Source organism: Peromyscus leucopus, chromosome 4 (assembly GCF_004664715.2).
Source record: "Peromyscus leucopus breed LL Stock chromosome 4, UCI_PerLeu_2.1, whole genome shotgun sequence".
Taxonomy (NCBI): domain Eukaryota; kingdom Metazoa; phylum Chordata; class Mammalia; order Rodentia; family Cricetidae; genus Peromyscus; species Peromyscus leucopus.
This window is the reverse complement of record NC_051066.1, coordinates 79,158,160-79,186,002: the sequence shown is the minus strand read 5'-3', so window position 1 is coordinate 79,186,002 and position 27,843 is coordinate 79,158,160. Positions and strand designations below refer to the sequence as shown.

At 46.1% G+C, this 27,843-nt stretch overlaps 1 protein-coding gene across 1 annotated transcript in view; it reads left to right on the top strand.

The window, feature by feature from the left end:
* Positions 1-27,843, top strand: part of Kiaa1549l (KIAA1549 like) — a 276,448-nt gene that overhangs the window by 162,241 nt on the left and 86,364 nt on the right. The window contains 7 exon segments of the mRNA XM_028877902.2: positions 1,660-1,775; positions 4,926-5,145; positions 5,935-6,068; positions 13,499-13,661; positions 15,757-15,816; positions 21,769-21,920; positions 25,576-25,747. Of these exon segments, the coding sequence (XP_028733735.1) occupies positions 1,660-1,775; positions 4,926-5,145; positions 5,935-6,068; positions 13,499-13,661; positions 15,757-15,816; positions 21,769-21,920; positions 25,576-25,747 (1,017 nt within the window).

The window sequence follows — 27,843 nt, the reverse complement described above, 5'->3', positions numbered from 1 at the left end:
GGAGAAAGAGAGTATGCCAAGGTTGAGAAACCTTGACTCTCATCAAGTGTCAGGAAAGGGGAACATTAGATGACGCAGATTCTAGTCCTAGGATTGGTTCTGACATCAGAAGTGTCCAGGGAAACCGCAATTACTCCAGTGGGCCAGGGAATTTGAGAACACAGCGTGTTTTGTCTGTGAAGTACACCAGTGATGTCTCACAGGCGTAAACGATTTGATTCATTTAACACAAAATCTTGGGAATTGCTGCACCATTCAGAAAGGCTTTCCTAATCAGCAGATACCAACTGGACAGTTGAATCGTAAGGGGAAAGGGTGGGGAGGGGGTCGGGAGGAGAGTGAGGATCTCTTTTGAGGTTAGTGGGGTGGATCGCTTCTCTACCCCACTCCCTAGTTGCAGAGAGGAAGTCTAGAATGCCTAGAGTGTTCTGAATAGTGCAGTAGTGTTTTCTATAAAAAGCATTAGACAAATTATTTCAAAGAGCATGCCAGTGTTGAATGCTCATTCCCGCCTCCCTCCTCACCCCACAAAGGACGAAAGGAAATTATATCTTGAGACATGTCTTATTCTAAAATGGGAAATTGGGAAGCTAGGCACAGCAGAAAATACAGTATCTCTTTCTGTTTCTCTATTATACCATCTGGGTTCTTAGCCCCCTCCCCTCTCCAGGGCCAGGCCTGCTCCCAGCCCCCACCCCATGCAGAAGCACCCTCTCAGCTGCCCTCTTCTCTCTCTTCTTCCTCCCGACACTAGCCACAGCTGACCAGCCCTCGATTCTTTCCAGTCTCACTTCTGAATATCCCTTCTCTCCATCCTGCCTCCCTCTGCTCCGCCCCTAGTGCCTGCCACCACCGGCACAGTAACCCTGCACACACCTCTGTCTTCAGACCTCTGTCTTCTTCCGTCTATTTACCAGCGTGTAGTCAAAGGGAAATCCTCTAGAATTCATTGCTTCATCTTAAATCCCCATGTCCTCTCTCCCTTAGAACCAAGCCAAACATGGACACTGACAAGATTCGCCTCCTTCCCCTCATGCCTTTTCACTTGGCGCCCCTGGCTCTGGAGTCAGGGGGATGGCAGTCCCTTGCTCTTGCCTAGCTGACTGACCGCTGCTACCCTTCAGTACTCACCAGAAGCATCAATTCCCATGGAAACCTTCCCTGATCCCAGCCTCTGCCAGAAGCCTTGGCAGAACTCTGGCTTCCTTCTCATAGGGACAGTTAAATTCCGTCACAGATTCCCATTTGCATCCCCACCTGTGAGGTGGACCTGTCCCTCTGGATGCAGGGTTGATAGAGCTGTAGAGCCCAGCTCAAGTCCAGTCTCTAAGCACATCACTGGATGCTGTTACAGACATGTGGTTGCAGGTTGACCCTCTGGGGGCCAGGCATATAGAGGCTGGTCCTCACAGTCAGAGGCAGCATGGGTTGGAAATGAAGCACCATCAACATACCAGCTCCTTGGCATTAAGACCTCATAAAGGGTTTGGTCCTTCATCAGACCGGTAGTCACTCCCCCAGCCTGCCCCCTGATTGGCGGGTCTTTGCTTATTGTCCAGCTCTACTCTGGATTTGATGGACACAGAGGCTGGGGGGCTGCTTGTTCATTATGAGGGTCATTCTTGTCGCTGATTACTGTGCTTCTGTTTGACCCCACAGTCTTCTTCCTAACCCAGAGGAGAGTGCAGAGCAGTGAGTCCTTGAAGCTTGGCGTAACCAAAGGGCTCACTCAGGCATTGCGGAAGGCTTTCCACCAGAACGATGTCTCCGCTCACGTAAGCACCTTTCTTTCTAAGCTGGCCAATTCAGCCCCCCACCACAACCCCCTTTGGATGTTTTCCTCCCTCCTAGGTGCCACATCCACACCATCTTGTGGCTGGAGAAAAAGGTCATTTCAAGGTGAAAACTTGAGACAAATTACATTGTCTTACTTTCATACTTTTAAAAATTGTGTTGTCTTGTCTTTCATTTTTTTCTCTTCATCTTCTGCACAATTATAAATAGTGAATTATTTCTGGACATTTAACAGGTATGATAAAGCCAGGTAGATATTGCCTGCTTATACTCCCAGAACACAAGAGGCTGAGACAGGAGGATTTACCCAAGTTTGAGGCTACCCTGGGCTACAGATTAAGACTGTCTCAAAAACCCAAACCCAAACCACCACTACCGTTAACAACAACAAAAGCCCAAATTACTCAGATCTGCAAGAGGAGTTCCACTTTGTGTGACGGGCCAGCAGCCAGAGGGAAGTAAACATTTTTCCCGCCAAACACTTCAGTGCCAAGTACTGCTTAATAACTGCTGGCTGGTTTCCGTGGCGCAGCCCAGCAGGAGAGGCATTGTTTTACAGTCTTTGGGTCGATCCCAAGAGTTAGAGCAGTAAATGGCACTGGCAGCCAGTGGGCTCCCTTTTGTATCACTTAAACACATCATTCTGGCTTCCTCTTTTGATGGCCTGGGTGACAGCTGCATCCAGCCTAATGGTCCTGCCCCACCCATCACACAGAGGACCAGGCATGAGATTTTGGCACATCCTCTATTGGTCATTTTCAATCTCTCTGTTACGATTCTGAAAAAGAAATCGAGAGGAAGAAAGAAGGGAGAGAAGCAGGAAAAGCACTCTACGCTAGGTGGCCCCTGCACTGGGAATCTTAAAAGTTTTAAACCAAAAGCTGAACTGCTCTCCTCCGTTTGCCTGGTGTGGTGTGCACTGAGCTGCAGCCACTTCCCAACGGCCTCCGTAGCATTCGCTTCTTCTGCACACCATTGCAGACCCCTGCAACACTCACTGTTGCAATCTTTGAAAATGATTGGCGCACTTTGTAAGCTTAGCACATTTAAATCAGGATCATTTTCCATGAATAAAAGGTAGTGGCACAAATGAGGAGAGTGGGCACAGACAGCCTATGAAGTTCCAGTTAGCCGAGGTTGCCCGCACACGGTTGTGGGGCAGAGCTTGGCATCCCTCTGCTCAGTTATTAGCCCGTTTGTTTGTTTGTTTGTTTGGTTGGTTGTTTTGGTTTTGCGAGACAGGGTTTCTCTGTGTAGCTTTGGTGCCTGTCCTGGATCTCACTCTGTAGACCAGGATGGCCTCGAACTCACAGAGATCTGTCTGCCTCTGCCTCTCGGGGGCTAGGATTAAAGGTGTGCACCGCCATCACCTGACTTGTTTGTTTGTTTTTAAAGACATATGGGGGTTATAAATAGTCCCTGAACTGAGGCTTGCTCTTTGAAGTCATTAAAAGGGCTGGAAAGTTCACAGCTTGCTCACTGGGTGAGTTACTCTTTGGGACTATGATCATGGGCCATCTTGAAGCTCCTTGGTTAGTCATTTTTATAAAGGACTAATCGAGAACCCACTTTGGAAGGACCAAATTGCATCCATCTTGTCGCAAAATCAGTTTTCTTGAGTTTTTTGACAAATATTTGTGACTTGGGCCTTGTGCTAAAGGTTTGCCCTGGCCTGTCTGCACGACGCTAATGCAGATGCGGGAGTGGGGAGAGTATGCAGAGGTTAAAACAACCTGACCCAGAAGCCCAGTTCTACAGCATGAAGCACATGGGAGACGGGTGGTGGTGCCGGGTGGAGCCGTTACATGTGTGTTAAAAGTGTCAGTGAACAGTACATGTAAGGCATGGTTTAGGTGGTAGATTGTCTGTGATCTCGGTTTTACCACAATAAAAAGAAGAAAGGAGGCTGGGGATCCCCTCAGAAGTAGGGCTTTTGTCTACTGTGCACAAAGTCCTAGGTTCTACCTCCAGCATGACACACACACACATATACATACACACATACACACACACATGCATACACACACACACACAGACACACACACACACACACACACACACACACACGATACATACAAACACCCCAACACACAAACATATACATTTGTATGCACATGTAGACAAACATGCACATATGTATAGACACAAGCATACACCCAGTCAGGCATAGAGAGAAGTAAAGAAATTATGCAGCAGTATCTATCTATCTATCTATCTATCTATCTATCTATCTATCTATCTATCTATCTACCTATCTATCTATCTACCTATCTATGTATCAAATATATTTTTTCTTTACACACACATATACATATACACAAAAATATGTATTTCTAAGCAAAAATGATTAAAAGGAGATGCACCTAGCAGGTAGTGGTGGTAATACCTGAGGCAACTGGGCAATTGTCATTTTTCTCTTAATTTTTCCAAAACTCCAATTTCATGATAAACATCACATTTAATATAAAAAAACCAAAAACCCACACTTAAAACTATAAACATACAAGATCAACAAAACAAAAATGCAGTAACAATAAGTTCTAAAACTTCAAAATCCTTCCACTGGGACAGAGAAGGCCCAGGCCATCAGTGTTCCTTAAGACTCACCTGGGAGAGAAGGCCTCTGGTTCATCCCCACCTTGGCCTTGAACCAGTGTCTCGGCCAAGCATGGAGCCAAGGCTGAAGACTCCACCTTAGATACCTTGTCGCCCATCCCCAGAAGGTGCCCTACAGCATTCATTGTCTCTGCCTTTTGCCTCCCAGGAATGGTGAGATGTAACTTTTTTTTCTAAGCAGCATTCTGTTCCTTAGACATCTCTTCCGCCTGCTGTCCCCTCTCTGACTTCCTGGTGATACAATCAGTGCTCACTGGATCATGCTCAAAATACTTCAGGAATCCAAAACCAGATTCAGCTTTATCTCATGTAGGTTTGATGTGAGTTTTATTTTGTTGTTTTGTGATACTTTGGAATTCACATGTGCACTTTACAGGGTTGTTAGGATGTTGGTTGAATGAGAATGTCCTAGTCTACAGTCTTACTAAGCAACAGCTGAGGCTCTGAGAACAGAAGAAGAACTTAAAGTATGGTGGAAATAAACAGTGCATTCTGGGGGTCCATTTGTTTTGTAGGTGGACGTCCTGGAATATTCTCATAATGTCACCGTTGGCTATTATGCTACCCGAGGAAGGCTGGTGTATTTGCCTGCTGTGGTGATGGACATGCTGGGTGTGTATGGCGTCAGCAACGTCACTGCCGACCTGAAGCAGCACACCCCCAACTTACAGTCTGTGGCGGTCCTTGCCTCCCCATGGAAGCCCCATCCTGCAGGTGCCTTCCAGCTGAAGACAGGCAAGTCACCAGAAGGAAAAGCCCCCATCATCTGGGACCAGACAGGCAGACCACTGACGAAAAGCCTCACTGCTAGCTGCCCGTCAGCTTCCGTGGTCCTTACGCCTTCAAATTTCCCTATTCATCAGATGTCCGAGTTCTCTGCCTAAACCTCTGTTTTTCTGACTTTCTTAGACACGTTCCACCACGGAGGCTTTTCTTCCCAATCCGTATGCTTAGTGCATCGCAGCATAGAATACTGTGTTTTACCCCTTTCTTACCAGTGGCTACAACTATAAGTTGAGCACCCATAAAACCTATAGTCTGGAACTAACAGGACTTGGTTCTTATTGAAGTAGTTTCCCAGCAAAGACTTTGACATCTTTCTCTCAATTTCCCTTGTGATTGCTGATTTGCAAAGTTTGTGAACCACGAGAGTGGAGGTTCCATTGTGGTGGAAGCCACCGGCTAGGTGTGGGGGACAATTGATCATCCCCATCCACAGAAACAGAGGGCACTGGTTTGTCATCTTTGAGCAGATGTCTGCAGAGTCTCATGCGATAAAGTCATGACGTCCTTTGTGTTGGAGAGAACCTTAACCTTGGGCTCAGTCATGCTTTTAATTATTCTCTGCTATAAATCATCTTAAGAGTTACTTTCAAAACTATAATTAAAGCTTGTCTGGTCTTACTGTCTATTTGCCTAATTTCTGTAACCTAAAAATCATGCTGTTTTATATCACCACCGCTGTTAAATTTGAGGAACTAAGACAGAGCCCTGATGAGTGCTGACTCGTGGTTCTTCATCTAGTGTTGCAGTTCGTAAGCCAGTCAGACAACATTCAGTCCTGCAAGTTTGCCCAGACGATGGAGCAGAGGCTGCAGAAGGCATTCCAGGATGCAGAAAGGAAGGTCCTCAACAGCAGGAGCAACCTGACGCTTCAGGTAGGGAGGAGAGCCTTCAGGCTGCATGGGAGACGGACAGCCATAAGGCATATATTGGTCCCCCCATTTAGAAGCTGTTATATGCAAATATAAGCTTGTACCCTTGGCAGGTAATACAGACACTGGTGAGGGTGGCTGAGGTCTGGCTATGGCAGGTAGGGTTCCATGTCACTATGAACCTACCATGATTCAGGGGTTAATACTTGGTTTTTGTATGTAATGCTTCTTCTGGCCTTCCTTCCTCCTTTTCTTTCTTTCTTTAAAGATTTATTTACTTATTATGTATACAGTGTTCTGTCTGCATGTATGCCTGCACACCACAAGAGGGCATAGGATCTCATTATAGATTGTTGTGAGCCACCACGTGGTTGCTAGGAATTGAACTCAGGACCTCTAGAAGAGCAGCCAGTGTTCTTAACCTGTGAGCCATGTCTCCAGCCCTCCTCTGGCCTTTTAGTGAGTTTATCATTAAAGAATTGAACCTGAATGTACTTTACAAGGTGAACCAATTTTCTTAATATAAAATGATTTAATTTAACTTTTTACATTATTTGCATGTGTGTGTGCACGAGTGTGTGTGTGTGTGTGTGTGTGCGCGCGCGCGCGCGCGCGCGCGCATGTGTTTGTTTGACAGGCTCATGCTGCATAGCAAATGTGGAGTTCAGAGGACAGCTTGTAAGAGTGAGTTCTCTCCTTCTCACATGTGGGTCTCAGGGATCAAATGCAGGTCGTCACCATGCTTGCTTGGCAGGTGCCTTTATCTCCTGAGCCATCTTAGGGCCAGTGAATCGATTTTAAAATCTAACTCTGTTGTGATTAACTGTTGTGTGATTTTCTTTGGGCTATTTCTAGGCTTTAACACAAATGATCATTACATGCAAACAGAAACACCCACAGAAACACACCCACATCTTCTACAGCGTGGGCTTCCTCTCTGCCAGCATCTGTGCTTAGTGTTTTACAAATATTTTTCTGTGTAATGATCAAGACATCCTCTATGATATCATCTCCATTTTGTTCAAATGAGAACTGAGAGAAGAATTATGAAAATCCCAGAAGGTCACATGGTTGGAAAAGAATGGAGTAGAGATATGTGCCCAAACTCTGTCTTCTTATCCACCAAGCTGTCCCAGCATTGATACAGTATAGAAAGGGTGTCCCCGAGCCCTTGGCAAGTGCGTCTTTCCCAGGGAAATCCAATTCCTAGTGCACCATATATTTGGCTTCCTGGCTGACAATGTGAACACCACGGAAAGCCTTTTTCAGACCCATTGTTTAGTGTGTGTGCAATTATGTAGATAACATCTCAATAAGGATAGATGCTTCTTAATGGTATTCATCCAGCCCCCAAAGTCTCTAATTAATGCCACTGTTCTGTCTGTTTTGACTACTCAACTAAAGCCTTTGCAATTAGACCCAGGGCTTTTGAAATTGACATTTAGCATAAGTGAGTTACCAGCAAAGCCAATGCCATGTAGAAAGCACACGATCTAATTTGAAGGAGCAGCTTTCCTTTTCTAGACTCGGGCAAAGTGGAACAGAGAGGATCTCATTACAACTCGGCTCTTATTAGTCTAAGATCTAAAAATGTGTCACAGATTTAAGATTTATGTAAGCAGTGTGACTCAGCTCTTATGGGAAATCTTTTTCTTCAGGTTTGGCGCTGTGGTCTTAACAGGTGGTGTGAACCTTAGCAGTTTGCAACAGCAGAATATGCATTAAGAGATTTGTTGAGTGTCTGCTGTTTATTAGATCTTTTGGGAACAGACACCAAGATAAATAAGTTGCCCTAGGCCTTCAGCCTGTCTCTGTGGTGAGCTGGTATGGGCTATAAGATGAAACGTAAGCAACAAAGCTTCCTTGGAAAATACTACAGCATTTAACTAGATTTTGAGATGCTCTCTGAATGTTGGAAGCCTTTGAAATTAATTGAATGAATCATTTTTTTAATCCCATTTCACATTTGACCTTGGCCAATATGAAGTATCAGAACCAGGTTTGTCGCTGAATTAACACGCCCCTCTCGGTCTCTCTGTCATTCACAGATAACTGCATGCTAACTGCCTTCCTGGGATCATGATAGTATGACTTCCAAATTAATGTTTTTGTAATACTTTTCCATTTCGTTCCATTAAATATAATTTGTATGGTACTTTGAATCCTTTGTGGAATGAAAAGATGTAAATATCAGAGTCATTGGAAAAGTGACTTTAAAAAACACATAGTATTAGAAGCTAGATTATAGTTGACTCAATGAGGGTTTAACAGAATCCAATCTTTTGAGACATAAGCAGAAAGAGGCAATGATGGGCTCATTCCACTGAGAAGTTCACAGCTTATTGGCTGGAGGCACATCTGGATCCTGGTGCATCAACTGTTTCTTCAGGAAGTTCTCTGTTCATCTCTTGGCTTGCTTTCCTCCAGACCCCCTCCTCTTTCTTCTTTGAAGATTTGTTTTTGTTTACTGTATATATGCTTTGCCTACAGTATGTATGTTAGTGCCTCACATCCACAGAGTGCCCATGGAGGCCGGACAAAGGTGTCTGATCTTCTAGAACTTGAGTTACAGATAGCTGTGAGGTGCCTTGTGGGTCCTTGGGGAAGGAACCCAGGCCATCTGGAAGAACAGCAAGTGTTCTTAACTTCTGAGCTATCTCTCCAGCCCCAGCACGCTTCTTACCTCTGCTGAGTGGTCCTTGGTGCTTCCAGGTTTGCCTCGTTCTTATTGCTTATGGTCTTGTGGATCCAAAGAGCCCCCTCCCCTTTTTTCTTTTTCAGTAACATTTCAGTCCAGACCCTGGGACTAGCTCTCATTGGTCCCGCTATGCAACTTCTGGATTGATAACTGTGACCAAGGAGATGAAATATCCTGGTCAACATGGTCTGGCACAGATGCCTATTCCTGGAATGTGGGGAGTGGCAGCTGTGCCCAGAGCACATGGACAAAGTGGAGAAGGGAGGTGGCTTTCTGGGGACCATGGTGCCACTGTGAGAGGAGAAAGATGCTGGGAACAAAGTGGCCTGTGGTCTAATGAGCTAACGAACCAGAATGAGTGAGCGAGTCAGAGGCTTCATAAAAGGACACCACTGAGTTCATTAAAGAAGATACAAAGGCACGGGAACAGGGCTGTGTTCATTGCTTGGGAGACCTTAAGCTATAAAGATCTCAATATTCACCAGTGGGAATTGTAGATTGATTGTGATCCCTATGGAAATCCCATTCTGGAGAAAGAGACAAGAGGATTGCTGAAGATGCAAGGGCAGTCTAGCTTGCATAGCAAGTTCAAAACCAGTCTGGGGAGGAGAGGGTACATATTCCTGTCTCAAAAAACAGAATGGGAGAGGAGGGCAGAGGGAGATGACTGAGCAATTGAGAATGTTTGCTGCTCTTGCAGAAGACCTGAGTTCAGTTCCTAGTACCCATATCAGGTAGCTCACAGCCACCTGTAACTCCACCTTCAGGGGTTCCAATACACTCTTCTAGACTTCATGGACACCTACACACACACACACACACACACACACACACACACACACACACACACACACACACCAATCCCAGTGACATTTATAAAGACAGATATAGAGAAATGTATCCTGAAGTTCAAGTAGAGCCTCAAAATACCTTGAAGAACAAAAACAATCTTGACAAAGGACACATTTTGTAAGTTTCACACTTTCTTGTTTCAAAATTAATTTTAAAAAAGCTATGATAACCAAAACAGTGTGGTCTTTCTTTTCTGACAGACACAGAGACAAATGGTCTAAATGTAGAGGCCAGAAAGAAATCTTCTATTGTTATCAAGGTTAGTCTATGAGGAAAAGGATAATCTTTTAAATAATGGGTATCCACATTGCAAAAGAAGGAAGCTAGAGCTACACCTAACATTATCAACAAAATCATCTCAAAGACCTACATGTAAGAAATAAAGAGCTTGGAGCATAGAGGAAAGATTTCATGGGCCTGGGTATCTTGGACCCTATTGGAAAACCACAGGGCCAAGAGAAACAAACTAATTGGACATCCTTGCAAACCTTGCCCATCAAAAGACACTAATAACAGAGTGAAAGATAACCCACAGAATCACGAATCATCTGTCTGATAAGTAATTAATATCCAGAACTTAAAGAAATAGAAAGAATTTCTTCTATGCATCAATTAAAAGAAAATTAGTGGCAACAGAGGTCTGGGATAAGTGTAGCTGTACTTGTCTAGTATGCATTATGTCCTGGGTTTGAACTACATCACCATGAAGAGAGAGGCAGACAGAAACAGAGATGAGGCTGGGGGTGGGGTGGGGAGAGAGAATTTGACCTGTCAATTATGAGACACGACTTCTTATTTATTAGAATGATCATTCTCAAAAACAAAACCCTAGAAAATAGTAAGTGTTGGCGAGCATATGGAGGAGTTAAGAGTCCTTGTGTGCTTCTAGAGGGATGTGCAATGTGGAACACAGTAGCATGGACCCTCAAGAACCTAAACATGCAGTTACAGTATGATCCAGTAGCTTCATGTCCATCTACATATCAAAAAGAATTAAAAACAGGAACTAGGAACTAAAATAGGTATTTGTGTAGTGTTCACAATGGCAAAAAGCCAAACATGAACCAAGTGTCTATCAAATGGATACATGAAAAACAAATGTAGTCTGTTCAAGTGCTGGAGTGTTCCTAAGTCTTCTAACAAGAAGGGCATTCCGGTGCCTACTGTAGCCTGGGTGGCATTGAGGTCATTGTTGTAAGTGAAGTAAGCCAGTCATAGAATGTCACAATATGATTTCTCTTCTACCAGATATCTAGAGTTGTGGAACAATCAGGAATCTTACTTTAAGAGCAACCTTGGAATAAGAAGATAGAGAAACTTGGAGTTGTTTAATAGGTATAGAGCTACAGTTGGAGGCAGTGAGGAAGTTCTGGAGATAGTGTTGGTGATGGTTGGCAAAATATGAGAATCTACTTAATGTTGCTGAACTATGTGCTTAAAAATGGTCAAAATATTAAATTCTGTGATTTATATATTTTACCACAACAAAAATGTATAACTCACCTGGTTGAATATAGGATGCATGCATGTATGTATGTACATATACAATTTTATGATATATATAGATAGATAGATATGTGTGTATGTATGTGTATATGTGTATATATATACATATACACACATATCTATGTATACATATTTATATATGTGTTTATGTGTATATGTATATACATACATACATATATACATACATATATATGTATATGTGTAGCTAGAGTTTTCCTGCCTTGCCCACAGTCAGGACAAATCTTTGTCACCCGCCAGTCCCACAGCCGCTCAGACCCAACCAAGTAAACACAGAGACTTATATTGCATACAAACTGTATGGCCGTGGCAGGCTTCTTGCTAACTGTTCTTATAGCTTAAATTAATCCATTTCCATAAATCTATACCTTGCCACGTGGCTGGTGGCTTACTGGCGTCTTCACATGCTGCTGGTCATGGCGGTGGCTGGCAGCGTCTCTCTGCCTCAGCCTTCCACCTCCCAGAATTCTCCTCTCTCCTTGTCCCACCTACTTCCTGCCTGGCCACTGGCCAATCAGTGTTTTATTTATTGACCAATCAGAGCAATTTGACATACAGACCATCCCACAGCAGATATGCGTATATGTGTGTATATATATATCTTTATGGGCTTCTTGGAGGTCCAGGGAGATGTAGTGCTACTTATTGAAAGGTGACAAGTATTCAGTAAGTATTCACAATAGTGGTAAAGACAAAACAGTTTTACTATGATGATGATTTATTATTTATTTGTGTGTCATGGTGTGTGTGTATGTGTGTGTGTGCGTGCGTGTGTGTACGTGCACATACCTGTGGGTGCCCTAAGAGGCCAGAAGGGGGCATTGGATTCCCTGGAACTGGAGTTACAGGTGGTTGTGAGCCACCTGATCTGAGTACTATCCATCAAACTCATGTCCTCTGAAAGAGACCTGAGTGCTTTTAGCTCTTAGCCCAGGGAACTCTCGAATCATGAGAAAGTACTTTTTTCCTGGGGACACCTGGGGACAGAGGTCTGAATACCTGTAGCTGAAACACATTCCAGAAATACTTTCTGGGAGGAGAACAAGCACTGAGCAGAAATGTTGGCTGGGTTATCCTTAATCAGGAGATTATGGCTCTTGGTTGGAGAAGAGAGAAAGCTGTCACATGTGGGGAAAGGAGACAGTAAGTGGAGAAGCTATTCTGAGCAGCTTTCTTCAGAATCAGGACAGAGAGCAAAGCTGTAGAGATGATGCCTGAGTGAAAATGTCCCATCAAGCCAGGTGGTAGGCAGCCCCCAGGTGGGTAAGACAGTACTCAAAAGGAACTTGAGAGTTCCAAAAAGGTACCTCAGCTGAGCGTGCGGGCAGGGCCAGCCCAGTGCCCAGGCTGTATCTGGGCCCCGATGCCCACAGGGAGGGTGACTGGCTTCAGTGCCCTGCCCTTCCTTCCTCTCCCATACCCACTCATCCCCCTTTAGCTAACACCAGTGGTCAAAGAAACCATCGTGTAGTCCTTGAGGACCAACCTGCAGGATGCTCTTTGTCATGTGCAGGACAGTGGCAGGGAGATCTGGAGAGAAAAGGGCAGACACACACACATCATCCAGCAAAAGCATCTCACCAGCCCAGTGATTTTTCTCCTGCTCCTGTTTTTCAAATGTTTGAGATATTTTTATCCGTACATTGACCCAGAAAATCTCATTTTCCCCCGGCAACTAAAAATGAAATAAGACTGAGCATGAGAAACCCATGTTATCTTAGAGAACTTTTTTTCTCATAATCCATACCAAATTCATGGTTCACAAAAGAAAGTAATTGCTCCATGAAGGATCTGTTTTGTATTTCTGAATTCCTGTTATGCTCATATTCAGTCATTTTGCTCATAACACTGGGTACATACTCCTCCCAACCTGAAGTTCCCTGAACATTTGACAGTTGGGCCCTCCTTTAATATCCTCGTGCTCTGCTTTATATTTCCAGAATTATAAAGATCACTTGAGTCAGTTTAGCCCCTGGAAAAGACACCTGAGAAGTTAAGAGCCAGCAATGAAGACTGCTTAGGTTCAAATCCTGACTCTGTCACAAGTGAGCTGTATGACCTTGGACAAATCCCTGTCACTCTAGGCCGTGGTTTCCTCATTTGTGAAAGACAGTCCTAAACAGACGTTCCTTCCAGGCTTAGATCAAGATGGAGATGGGGTGCCCATAGCCTGGTGCCTGGCATGCGCCTGCAATCTGTAAACAATGGCTTGCTATTCTTTCTTCCTCCTTGCTGTCTCCCCGCTACCCTTCCATCATGCCCCTCAACTCCTGTTGAAAGGTCCCTTCCTCGGTCCCCAGGACACAGGCCCTCACCTTATTTGATATGTCTCCTTCCCCTTTGCTCCTGTGCTATTCAGATGGTGAGCACGTCCAATGCCTCCCAAGCCGTCACGTTGGTGTATGCTGTGGGCAATCAGAGCTCGTTCCTCAACGGCACCGTGGCCAGCAGCCTCCTTAGCCAGCTCTCAGCTGAGCTGGTAGGATTCTACCTCACTTACCCTCCACTCACCATCGCTGAACGTGAGTACGTGCGCCTCGGCCTCATGGAGCAGGGCCCTGTGGTTTCCCCCGGGTATCTTTCTCCGCAGCAGAAGAACCTAAGTTGTGCTACGCTACATGGATGTGTGTTATCTTGAGCAACTGAAAAAGGCAACACATGGAGGTTCAGTTGACAAAAAGTTCATTGCACACTGCAAGAGAGCCCTTGCTTGATGCTTACAATAAGCCTGTGAGGAGGGTGCAAAACTGTAAGAAGAAAATTAGAGCCACCACCCCCCCCCAAAAAAAAAAAATTTTCACAGGATGTCCACCCTCCCACAGCTAATACGGCTGCATGGGGACTGTGCTCTGAGCACTGCCTTTCAGAGCATCTGTCCTTAGGGGCAGTCCAGGTTGCCATGGTTTTCTCTCCCCTCCACAAATGTTTCTAGACTGTCGGGTCCAGCTGGCTACAGACAGCGTAATGCAAACTTTGCGATTTGTGTCGTGACTTCACTTGAAGTCCCCATAGTCTGAGGCTCCGGCTCTCTGTAATGCTTGTTATATAATCCTCATTACGGTGCAGTCAACTGGACTTTGAAGACAGAGCAGCCCGCATTTTGTCACTTAGACATTTACTGGGTAGCTAAAGAAGTGACGGTCTGTACCCTAAATTTAATCATTATATTTCACAAGGTCACTGGCAAAGATTTCCTTTTAAAATACACCCATTAGCAAAAATGTTTCATAATTTCTTTCTGTAGTTGTTTTGATACTCTAAATAAATGAGATCGCATGCAGGCGTGTGTGTAAGTGTGTGTGAGAAAGGTGTACTTGTCACTTAGCAGCCACTGAGAAGTTGTTTGAATGTGTGTTTACTGGAAAGATCTTATAAATGTTCAGGCAGTAAGGATGACTCTGAACTTCGTAAAAAGATTATGTCGTGGAAGACAGTGGCAGGCTGCTGTCCCAGGGCGGCAGGTGCAGGAGCTACTTTCTTGCACCAGCTTGGTTAAATTCTGATAATGATCACAGTTAAGTTGAACAGAGCAGTGGGGGGGGGGGGACGGGGCGCGGAGAGCTCAGCTGGCAAAGCACTTGCTGTGCACTCCTGAAAATCTGAGTTTGATCTCAGTACCCGCATTTAAAAAAGAAAGAACGTTCTGGCGAGTTGCTCACAACTGTGACGAGGCGCTCACAACTGTAACACTAGTGCTGGGAAGTTGGCCTGGGAAGGTCCCTGGAAGCCCACTGGGCAGCCAGGCTAGCCAAATCAGCAAGCTCGAGGTTCAGTGAGAGATCTTGTCTCAGAAAATAAGGGGAGGAGCAATTGAGAAAGACACTTGCCATCATCCTCTGGCTTAAACATACACGTGTACACTTACATACACATGTGCACACATACATACACACATGAAAGATTTGCTGAGCACTGACTGTGTGCCAGGCACTGCGCTAAGTCCTTTACATGTCAGTTCTCATAGTCACCATGCTGGTAAAGCAAGATGGTAGCTCTTTCTCCCGGCACTGGGGTACCACGTGTAAGCCTTTAACGCTGGCTGGGAGGATCACTTTAAGAGATAACCATTCCAAGCCGGGCGGTGGTGGCGCACGCCTTTAATCCCAGCACTCGGGAGGCAGAGGCAGGCGGATCTCTGTGAGTTCGAGGCCAGCCTGGACTACCAAGTGAGTTCCAGGAAAGGCACAAAGCTACACAGAGAAACCCTGTCTCAAAAAAAAAAAAAAAAAAAAAAAAAAAAAAAAAAAAAAAAAGAGAAAAAAAAAGAGATAACCATTCCTTAGACCTCCATGGTGCTAGATGATCTGTACAGAGGAAGCCCCAGCGAAGACAGGCTGCAGCTGTGGGTACTGATTGTGATGCTGATCCACTTAAGAAGGCTTGGAGGGAAAACTTCAAAGAGAGAAACTCCTAAATCTGAGCCCCTTGTGGAGGCTGTCCCTTTAATGAGCCACCTTTCTACACAATGAGAGAGTTTGACCCGAGTGCCACAGATTCCCCAGAGATGGCAGTGTGGAACCTTAGCTGCTCACCAGTTTGTCACTTCTGTCTTTCCCTTGATAATGTTTACTCATAAAACCTACCCGAGAAATGTGATGTGCTTTTTATTTGTTTTAGCACTGGAATATCCCAACCTTGATATATCAGAAACGACCAGAGACTACTGGGTCATCACAGGTAATGTCTTATTTCTGTATGTCCCTCTTTGTACCACAAGGTTGGATTGTCTAAAACGGTGGCACTTGGTGACAGGATTGAGCCCTTTGGTCCTGCCTTATGAATCAAGGAGTTCCTTCTATAGGGCCAGGAGGGATTGGGGAAGCTGAGAAAAGAACACCCTGAAGATGATTACTGATAAACAATTTAAAACTGTTACCTCAACAATCCCATCCTCAGCCTATCTCACAGCAGCACTAGGGGGTGATGTCTGGGGCACACGTGTATGAGTGGCTAGCTGAGGCACGGCTGTGTGAGTGACTAGCTTTCTTGCCAGGCTATCTTTGGATCACCAGCCCATAAAGGCTCGGTTACCTCATCTTAGTATGGCACACCCGACTTGCTCCAAGTCTGCTGGTGAAACCAAGCACCTCGGTTGGTTCCTCCTCCCAGTTTCTCTGTCTCCGCCTGAAAGTCCTGCCTATACCTCCTGCCTAGCTATTGGCTGCTAAGCTTTTTATTACACCAATCACAGCAATACATCTACATAGTGTACAAATACCCCACAACAGTGGCTGTCTGGGGCACGTCCGTGTGGGTGTCTGTCTAAACAGATGGCAGGCCTTTCCATACTGCCCTGCAAAACCCAAATCAAAGCCAGGAGAGGGCCATCTGTGTGCTGCTCCTTCTCGGGGCACACGACCCACCCCACCCCAATCCTGGTGTGCTCTGCGGATGAGGTCGGGTGGGAGTCGAAGAGCAGGAGTGTTCTGGTGGCATTTTCTTTTTTCCTTGACATTTCACAGCTGAACATTATGAAACAGTAAAAGCATTCTGTTTGTGTCTTTCAAAAGCCTCACAGTGGCTCTAAAATGAGAGAAACGGCGTTATTGAGACAAATGGAGAGGACAGCTGTTGGTAGGGGGGAAAGTGACCAGCCCAGCCATCAGAGTGTAGACAACTGAGAGTCCCGTTCTCCATGCTCTCGGAGTCTGAGACCAAGGCGCCGATAGGTTTACATCTTCCTCCCATCCCCTTGGCTTGGAGTCGGTCACCTTCGCTGCCTGTCCCCACTTGTTCTTCCCTGAGTCTGTCTGTCCTGACTTCCTTCTCTTATAAGGACACCAGACACACTGGATTATGGTCCGTGCTCATGACCTCATTTTAGTTTCATTACCCCTACAAAGAGCGTCACTCCAAATACTGTCACCTTCAGATATACTGGGTGTTAGGACTTGCACACGTGAATTTGGGGAATGTAGTCCAGCCCGTCAATGAGGAGGTAGGGAGATCCTTCCAGACATGGAAATGTGTACAGGGGAGCAGCTGCCCCGAGTTCCCGTCCCTCATCCATCCTTCCCTCACCGCTGCCCCAAGCAGTGGCAGGTGGCCTGTTGCCTAAAGTTCCATCCAAGTAGTTCCTGTCCGGCTCCAGGATGGCTGCCTGAACTCTCTTCTAAAAGACAGATCACCCACATGCCCCCGCTGTAGGGTCTTTGGTACCCAGAGGTCGTTTTAACTGCTGAGAAGGCAAACTAAAGAAGCATATTTTTAACAGATCAGAAACCACTCTACCGGGATGCAAACCCTAGAGAGGCCGTGCCAACCCAGCAACACCTGTCTGAGCCAGCGGGTTCCATAACGATACAAAATCGCGTGCCCTCCTCCAGCATGGTGCCTTTTCCTTCCCAGATCGTTCCCCTTCTCTGAACTTGAAAGTTTTCATTCAGTGATCATAATCCATTCTTCAACACAGGCTGCCCTTGACAGCCCCTGGTGAGATCCCCTCCCATCTTCCTGTGCCTTGCCGTGCCTTCCTTTTGGTGGCCTTGCCTTAAGGAAAGCTAAGCACACAGTCTTGTTCCTGGGCTCTCCGGGGATGTAACCCTTCATGCTCACTCACGTAGCTTCCTTCCTCACTGCTGTTGCTGGCACTGCAGTTGGTGATCAGAACAGAGTTGCCGTTGTCTCTCTGATGCTGGCATCAATCAGTTGGTACTTAGGAGGAACTAAAACCATGGTTTGACATGACCCTCTTGCCTTCCATACAAACCACGACCACTTTACAAACTTCTGGGAAGCCTCTGCTAGTCTGCCCTATCATAAAAGGAAGGGCTGATGATCGGGAGCCAGCAATGAGGGTCTTTACTCAGCCTTGGCTCCCAGACCATCACCACAAGCTCTGTCCTTTTCAATTTGTGGCAACTGCCCCTTTCTGGAGTTTCTATTACACACTCTGTGTGCTTTTGTCTGTTTTTCAACTGGACTTAGCTGGAGTATCTTGTATATTTCCTCCTCTGGCAGAGGGTGGTTCCTTCTCTGATGGAAAATAACCAGCAATGGATGGCCTCTGTAGCTTCTCTTTACAGAAAACCTATGGACTGTCCTGCCATCTGAGGATCTTGCAATTTGTTTTAGAGAAATGAAGCAAGGTAGAGATACCCAGACATTGGTGACTAGGGCTTGAAGATATAGCTCAGTCAGTTCAGTGTTTGCCATGCAGGCATGAGGACCTGGCTTAGACTCCCCAGAGCCCACATCAAAGAGGAGGCAGAGGCAGGCAGCTCCCCGGGGCTCACTGACCAGCTAGCCCTGGACTAATCGGCCAGCCCACTGGTCACTAATAGAGGTAAGAGCCTGTCTCCGAGTTATATATTTGCCTTTGTTTCACACACTAGAGATGAGGTGGCTGAGATCTAGTAATGAACGATGTCCTCCTCTTCTTACCTCTACTTCTTACTAGTGTGTCCTAGAGCCAGTCCCTGGGTCCCCTGGGCTTCACACACTCACCTGTAGAATGGAGGAGGGACACCAGCTGAGCACGAAGATTCCCGGAGTTTGAGTGTGTGAGATTCAACCGCAAATGAAGCACTTTAGCTCAGGTGCAGGAGGCTGACCCATGCCTGCTAATGGACATAGAGCCCAGTGTGATCATAAATAAAACGAGAAGGGCGTGTCACGGTCTTGAACTTTTTAACCTCGCTCCTCTGAACGCATCGGGGGACTTGGAACGCTTCTGCTCTGAGTCTGTACTGGCTGAGACTGGGTGTTTACGAGGGCCCTGGCTGATGTGCTGAGGGGTCTGAGCTACTGCATCGCTGTGGGAGATGTGAGTACAGGCCCCTCCACTGCCTTCCCGGAAGGCAGGCAGGGTCAAGGAGAATGTGCTGTGGACCTTGGGAGAAGGGAGGGGAACCATGCACAGGGGCACAGATGCCTTCCTTCCATGCCATTTCTTGCTCTGAAGAGTGTACCCAGCAAAGGGGGAGCAGAGGGAGCCTTGTGATAGCAACAGCTTCCACACAGCGGTGTCCTATAGCACCAGCATTAAAAGTATTGTTTCCTGAATTATTTCTTCTTCGCAATCAGTAGTCAGCTCGATAGAGAACTGAGGCCCTGAGAAACTACGTGGCTTGTCTCAGGAAGGGGAGCGATGACTCAGGCTCACACCCCTGCTTCTGACCCCAAGAAGAACCCACTCTTTCTGGAGAGCTGCAGTGGTACAAACTCCAGCCATCTAGGTGTTCATCACTGTCCTGCTCTGAGGGCTTCCCACGCTCTCCTGTGCTTTCCCAGAGACATCTTGTCATTTTAAAGAGAAATGGACTAAAAACACAGATAAAGTAAAATGTCGCATTTTAAGCATCTTAAACTTCCAATTCAGTGGCCTAGAGAAAGTCCATAATACAAACAACCATTAACTGCTAGGGCGTTTTCATCACCTAGAAGGCTGCCTATTGCCTTGACTTGGTGTCTGCCTTTGAGTCATGACCGAGATGCCTGTAAACCAATCTATGATGCCCCGCTCTCTCCTTCTTGTCCACTAGTTAGAAGTCATTTCAGTGGTCTGGTCTGTATATTCACTACATGGGGTGTGTTTGAACCAGACTCTCCTGTCTGAGGTAGGAAACCCCTGTGGGACCCTGAGAGCCTGCAGAGCACTGACCGAGCGGTATAGCAGCATTCCATTCCTCTCTGTTTGCAGGGACTTGGCGGGCAAACCATCTAGAGTCCCTCACCAGGGCCCTAGAGCTATGCTTTATACCCTCCAGGGGTATCATTTGGCATTGATGGCTTCAAAGAAGTCATTGCAGAGACCCAGCTGTGGGTTTTATTTCTTTCTTGATCCGCGTATCAATGTCATTCTCTGAGTCTCATTTTTGACGGCTCAGTCCGGCCCTGTGTGAGATTCCTTCATTGGTGCTGGCTGCATGCAACATCCAGCTTGATCAGTGGCTGCAGAGACAGCATGCTCTTTAGGAGGTGTAGCAGGAATCTTAAAAGTTCTTATTAATAAAATCAAACCTGAGGCCAGGTATTGGGGTGAACACTGGAAGATCAAAGAGACAGAACAAGCCACAGCTAACCTCACCTGACCAACTTCTCAGCTGATCGTGTTTCCTCAAACTGGATGCCTCTGAATCCTCATCCAGAATGAATCTCAGCTGAACTGCTGCTCCAAAGCCTGAAACCTTAACCAGCTAAAAGCTTCTAGTTCCTGGTCTTCACCTTACATATCTTTCTGTTTTTGCTATCACTCCCTGGGATTAAAGCCGTGTGTCTCACCATGCCTGGCTGTTTCCAATGTGGCCTTGAACTCACAGAGATCCAGAGGATTTCTACCTCTGGAATGTTAGGATTAAAGGTGTGAGTGCCACCATTTTCTAGCCTCTGTATCTAGTGGCTGTTCTGTCTCTGACCCCAGATAAATTTATTAGGGTGCACAATATTTTGGGGAACACAATACCACCACAAGAAGGGGCTGTTTCTATACCATGGTGGATGGATGGTATTCATGATCCTGGACTGGACTGTGTTAGAACCAAATCTATTAAATGAAGACTCTTTTATTCCATTCCCATCTCTTCTGAGTTTTGATCGCTTAAAAAATCCAATAATCAATTTGAACACTTAGAATTTTGGGTGTGACTGTGTCTGAAGGCACTGTTTGCATGCTTGGGGCGAAGCTGCTTCCCAAAGGATGGAGTTGGACTCTGGACGTCCATGAAAACAGACAGCTGTCCCTATAGAGAGCTCTAGAGAGGCCCCTGTGTTCATCACAGCTCTCATCCGTGTACTAGCAGCAGGGGCTTGCAAGTCCACCATCAGTGTCTCCTGTTGTCCCAGAAATGGCGGCTGAGATCTAACCCAGGAGAGGCAAGGGCCAGGAAAGGACCCCATGTACCTTCCACAGACAGGGCCAAGCTGCCTTATGCAGTTTGATCCTTAGCGCCCATTAGCCCGGTGCTTGCTGTGAGGTACCCTTCCTTTTAGCAGAGGACTGGATTCCAGTGGTTTGCTGAAGGACCCGTAATTGACAAGAGCCAGAAATGAGAGAGGGCACACTCCTTCCATTAAGTTGTCTTATTCTTGAATGGGAGAGGACATGATGGGCCCAGGGCAGCTTTGGGGGTAATAAGGATCCTATCAGGTAGGGAGAGATAAAGATATTGAACAGCATAGTTTGCCCTAATGTGTGCATTCAAGTTCTAGCGTGGCTCTGTGAATCCTTGACCAAGCTGTTGAGAAAGAAACATAAACCCTGAGTTAGGATGTGCCAGTGACAACCAGGTCAAACCCCAGTTAGCTGCACTTGAAGCTTGGCTGTGTCCCTGTGGACCCTTTGCAGGGTGTATCATCTGTAAAAGTTTGGCTTTGATGCAGCCGTGTGTGAGATGTCACAGCTTACAGAAGAAAGACACAAGCTTTGGAGTTATACAAGCGTGGGTTCGTACCCTGACTGCTACTTCCTCGCTGTGCTGTCTCAGGCAGGCCACTAACCTTTCCAACATGTGTAACACAGAGTAGGCAAAGATTCTTAACTCATGAGCTGCCTTGGAGGAGAAGTAGGTGAGGCTGGCCAAGCCCCACTGTAAGCAGGGCATGGTGGCCCTTCTTGGTTATGCAGGGCAGGTGGTCGTGCAGTTACTGAGTCTGGGCTCTCAGCATCCCCTCTGCCTTCTGTATCCTCAGTGCTCCAGGGTGTGGACAACTCGCTGGTGGGCCTGCACAACCAGAGCTTTGCCCGGGTCATGGAGCAGCGTCTAGCCCAACTGTTCATGATGTCCCAGCAACAGAGCCGGCGGTTTAAACGGGCCACCACCTTGGGAAGCTATACTGTGCAGGTAGGTGTGTGCACTGGGGTTTTCTAATGACTGGGGGGGAGGGGCATGTGTTTTCTGAGACGAAACAACTACATACATGTGCCTCGTCCATGCTGTCAACTGGCTTAAGCCATTTGATCAACATTCCTCTGAAGTTTTCAAGGCTGAGGGGCAGTCTTCCTTCCTCAGCAGTAAGTAGATAACCAGGAAAGGAGTCTGTATGCATGTAGGTATCCATGAAGCAAAAAGTTCCCGAGTCACCTCTCACTCTCTTCTCAATACCTCTCGAAGAAACTCCCAGCACAAGCCTCTCAGGATTAGTTTTAAGGGACGTAGGTAGTCAAGACAGCAGCTGTCCCTGTGAGGGCCGTCTACACCTCCCTCCACACCTTATCCAGTTCCTCCTACAGTGGGAATGTCCTTAGCATATTTGAACCAACCCATGCAGCCTAAATGTGATTAACTTCGGGGGCTGGAGAGATGGCTCAGAGGTTGAGAGCACTGACTGCTCTTCCAGAGGTCCCGAGTTCAATTCCCAGCAACCACATGGTGCCTCACAACCATCTGTAATGAGATCTGGTGCCCTCTTCTGGTGTGCAGGCATACATACAAACAACATTGTACACATAATAAATAAATAAATAAATCTTTAAAAAAAAACTATTGAAGGACACACAAAAAATGTGATTAACTTCATCCATTATCACTGAGACTCCATCTCTACCATGCTATGCTAATTGACCTAGCTCACATTACAGATGCCCTCCTAGTAGTATGGCCTTCTGCTGGCCTATGAACTCCTGGTTGACAACCGACCAGGTTTGCATGGATGCACAGTGTCGTGCTGTCTATGTGTCTGCAGACATTAGCACAATGTGTCTGCAGATCACATCGCCATGACTTCTTGAAAGTCATCCACCTCCCCCCCCAGCATGAGTTGCATCACAGCCCTGGTAGACACTTCACGGCTCCTTATGCGCAGTCGTGAGTTGTGCTCATTGTCCTATTGGGTGTCAATTTGGTTCTGAAAGTTTGCTCCATGGCAGCCCATCCCTAGGTAAAAGGATGGTTCATTTCACAAGACAGGATTGTGATTTCCCCTCTGTAGGTCTGTTGCATGTAAGCCCTACAATCCATGCTTCTCCTAATGACAGAAAGCAAGTCACTGGTGACCACACAGCTGTGAAGTGGTTTGCATCAGTCCATGGGAGACAAAGGACCATCTTACAAGCCCAGGGCTTCTTGTGACCCTAACATTTCTGCACGTCTCCGAGACTGCAGAGAGACAGCATGTCAGAGGGAAGCAAGTGGCGTTTCTTTCTTTCTGCAAATCTCGATGCTATAGATTGCTTCTGACCTCATACATGGGTAAATCTTGGTAAGAAGTGCTATCAAGTTGGAAATGAGGGAGGTTAATAGATATTTGAATTATCACTCACCTCTGCAGGTTGTTCAAACACTGCCCTCCTCCTCTCCCACTAGGGCAAGGAGTGACATGCTAAGCCTCCTCCCCAAATCCACACAACAGCGCTTCCATTATCTTTCCACGCAGGGGCCTTTCTTCTGGGTTGAGACATTTATAAATGAGGACGTCTCTTCATAAATATGGAGATTTCATGGCTAGAACTTCAAGTTATTTCTGTAGTTGATGTGTCTGGGAAGATGGCTCAGCCAGGGTAGTGCTGACTGCAGGGCATGAAGACCTGAGCTGGGATCCCCAGATCACACATCGAATCGGATCTTGGTGGCACACACCTTCAACACCAGGACAGGAAGGGCACAGACAGGAGGATACTGAGGGCCCGCTAGCCAGCTAGCCAAGCCAAATTAGTGAGTCCAGGTTCAGTGAAAGACACTCTCAAAAATCAAGGTGATAAAGGAAGATACCTAAAGGTGACCTCTGACCTCCACACAGGCAAACAGGCAAGAGCAACACACACACACACACACACACACCACACACACACACACACACACACACACACACACGCACAGCATTGATTTTTAAAATTATATTCCCTTTCTTGCTATCCAAGTTGAGCATGGTTCTGAATTTTGTATTAACTCAGTCCTGTATTTTCTGTATAGATTTTACCCACACATGTGTAGATCCTTAAAAATATGCCATGTTGTTTTTCCTGTTTTAAATTTTATAATCTGTAATTTGTAATCCATGTGTAGATCCTTAAAAATATGCCATGTTGTTTTTCCTGTTTTAAATTTTATAATCTGCAATTTGTAATCCACATTCATATGAACTGGTGTAGCTTGTTCATTATATTCTATTCAATGTATTCTATATTCTATTAGTGTGCTTGCTAAATGATTTATGACTTTCCATAACTCATTTGTTCAGTTTAGTACTATTGACTTTTGGATTTATCAGGGGTTTCGATGTTGTTAATGAATTTACTATAAACATTTTTGTAATATCTTTTTATATTCTATGAAACCCAATATCTGTAATGTATACCCTGAAAACACTATAATATAATGTTTGTCATTTAATTGCTAATTCTAAGAGCCAAAAGTTAAAATCCTGAATGTCCAATGTTTACCATGCCTGCAAACATACAACAGAACACTATGTCCATATCATAGGATTATCATAAACATATCATATGATTATCAATTTGTAATGCCAAAAGTTAAAAGTCACACTCTAAATGCCTAACAATAAAGGGCTTGCTAGGCAGTCTTGTGAGGCAGATATTTGAATGCCCTGTGGAGAGAAATGTTTCTGCTTTTGAAATATATTGGGTCATTTAAAAATGCAAGTAGAAATGGTGGGCTGCAGACCTCTGAGATGGCTCAGCAAGTAAAGGCACCTGCTGTCCAGCCTGAGTCCCTGAGTTCAATTCCCAGGACCCACATAGTAGGAGTGAACCCATTCCTACAACTTGTTCTCTGACCACACATGCATCACGTCACATGTGTGTGCATGCATGCACACATACATGTAAAAAATGTGAGGTGTGATTTTTGTCAGCAAGTTTGATGATTTTATAAGATAATAAAGAAAAGGTTTGTGTAGAGAATAGGAAGATTAGGAACTAGAGCTCCAGGATGATAACAGTTCTTTGGTGTCAGAGGAAGGGCTACACATTATTTTAATTTTTTCATTGCTTGATGCTTTCCCATCTGAATGTAAATTTTGTAGTTTTTTTTTTTTTAAAAAAAAAAGCAACCCTCTACGTAGCTGATTAGGAAAAGAAGTTTGAGTTTCCGAGTACTGCTTCTATCAGAGGTCTCCTCAATTATAGGCAAACAGATCTTTTTTCCCCTTTCAGACAATTGAAGATTTTTTGAAATTAAGCGCCTTGTTTGGGAGAGCCTAGTGTGCCCTGAATTATCATGGAGTCCTATTTTCAAATGAGGCCAGAGCTCAGTGGAGGCTGGGAAATGTGGCTCTTCCCTATTTTCATGCCCAGCTTCCAACTGCTTTCCAGATGTTTCCAGCTCCACTTTCTCCTCCCAGTCAGGGATGACAAGCCGGCAACCCGAGACTCTGGCTCTAGGGAGGGTCACGGGGCTCGTGTGTCTAGCCTGTGCCTGTGGGTCCGATAGGGCACAGCAGGCCACAATGACGGGATGCGGTGAGCCTTCTGATGGTCCAGAGGCCTGCAGGGCCTGTCCGGGATGCTCTGGCCACACCCTGCTCCTCTTGTTTTGAAAGATGGTGAAGATGCAGCGAGTGCCAGGACCAAAGGACCCAGCAGAGCTGACGTACTACACACTGTACAACGGGAAGCCGCTGCTGGGGACCGCGGCCGCCAAGATCCTGAGCACGATCGACTCCCAGCGGATGGCCTTGACCCTGCACCACGTTGTCCTTCTGCAAGCCGACCGTAAGGACTCTGTTCCTTCAGTGCTTTGATGGCATTAATTATTTTCTGTGCATCCTGGTGGTCCTCCAAACCCTTATCACTGGTCTTACAGCCGAACAAAGTTTGGTTCTGGGAGGTTTGAAAATCAATCAGCGGCTGGGGGGGGGGGGGGTGGGGGGTGGGTGGGGGGGGGGGGGGGGGGGGGGGGTAGTGGTGGTGGGGTGGGGGTGGTGGTGGTGGTGGTGCACGCCTTTAATCCCAGCACTTGGGAGGCAGAGCCAGGCGAATCTCTGTGAGTTTGAGGCCAGCCTGGTCTACAGAGTGAGATCCAGGACAGCACCAAAACTACACGAGAAACCTTGTCTCAACCACCACCACCCCCCCCAAAAAATCAACCGGCTATATTTTCTGTTAAAGCAATAGGCTTTAGGTAAGTGATACGGTTTGCAATATCTACATGATGGTAGGTGATAATGTCCCTTTGTCCCTAGGTGCTACCTCCTCTTCCTCCTCAAATCCAATATAATCTAGCTCCAGAAAATAACTGCAGCTGAGATCATATTTACGTGCTGGGGGAATTAAAGATAATTTGATGCAGTGAACACTCAGTTCTTTTTGAACTATGCTTAGTGCTGGAGGACATGAGAAGGACTGGTTTCTGGCTCTGAGGGACAGAGCTGTTGATGCAGGAGGCTGGCAGCGGGACACTGGTACCTCAGAGGGAGGGTTTGCTGTGACAGGTCCTCTGGAACCAGGGGACAGAAGAAGGGTATTAAAACCCATCCACCCTCCATGGCAGCTACTGTACCACTTCCTAGGCTCCGTGTACTTCCCCCTCATTCTAACAGGGCTCTGTTTATTCAGCTCCAAACTACAGGAGAGGAAACAGGCTCCGAAAAAGTAGAATGGCCTGCTTACCCATCACAGAACCAGCGCTTAGCCAAGACACCCATCTGGATAGTTCCAACTTCAGGCCTGTTCTTAGTTGTGTCTTACTTGAAGAGCTCATTAAAGGGAAGGGAAGAGAAGGGTGTGTGTTCCAGAAAAACACCAGGAGTAAAAATGCGGGGGAGATGTACCAGGTGTGCCTAGAACACAAGTAGTGTAAGTGGCCTGGGGAAAAACAACCAAACAACCAAACAAACAGGTGGAGGGTTCGATGGAAGGGCGTGGAAGGTCAGTGCCCATGTTTTTCTTGATGATGTTCACTCTCCCCAAAGAGCATCATTTGGTCCACAGCTGGCTCATGACTTTCCTCTCCTCCTTGTGCTCTTGCTTTCACTGGGGATGACTGTGTGACAGACATATCATGCTTGGCTGGTACCTCCTCACAGACACACCTGTGCTGAGGAATGAGGACAGCTATTCTCTGCAGCCTTGCTTTTGACATGACACTTTCAACTGTGAGTCTCTCCCTTTTCTCTTTCTCCTTTCTCTCTTCGGGGCCTCTGTTCTTGTCAGTTTCTGGTCATTACTTCCTGTGTTTGCTTGTCTTTTCTGTGTAGGTTCCCTCAAAGTTCTGTCCTCATTGTATATGTCTCTTTCCCCCACCCCTCCTGAAGAACAAATCATGGGTAAAGGAGAGAGGCGGCAATGCTAGGCATGGAGAACCGGATGCATTCAGAAGGTTTTGAGCAGCAGAGCAGATGGGGTTAAACAATAGATTTTTCTGGCAGGAAAAGAAGGAGGAGATCAGAGGGAATCAGGGGAGACTTGTGGGTATTGGCTTTAGCTCTGCGTTTGTTGAGATGCAGCAGGTATGGATTTCATGGCTGCGATGGGAATCGGAATCAGAAGTTTGTCGGGTCCCTCCAGACTATCGAACATTCTTGAATGGAGGAGCAGGGATTAAGAAATAATAGATATGAAAGATAGAGATGCAGACGTAAAACAGGCAGAGACACCAAATAGCATCAGGAGGGCTCTGAGTCAATACCACAGTCACCCCGAGTTTATTTCTCATGGCCTTTTTATACCCAAAGCAAAGTGTGTGGGGGGGGTGTAAAAGACCTCCCCCCTCAATGACATCATGGTTCAAAGTACAAACAAGTGTAAACACCTCCTTCATTCTCAAGACATCTGGTAACCAACCACATCTTTGGCAAAAGATCCTGTTA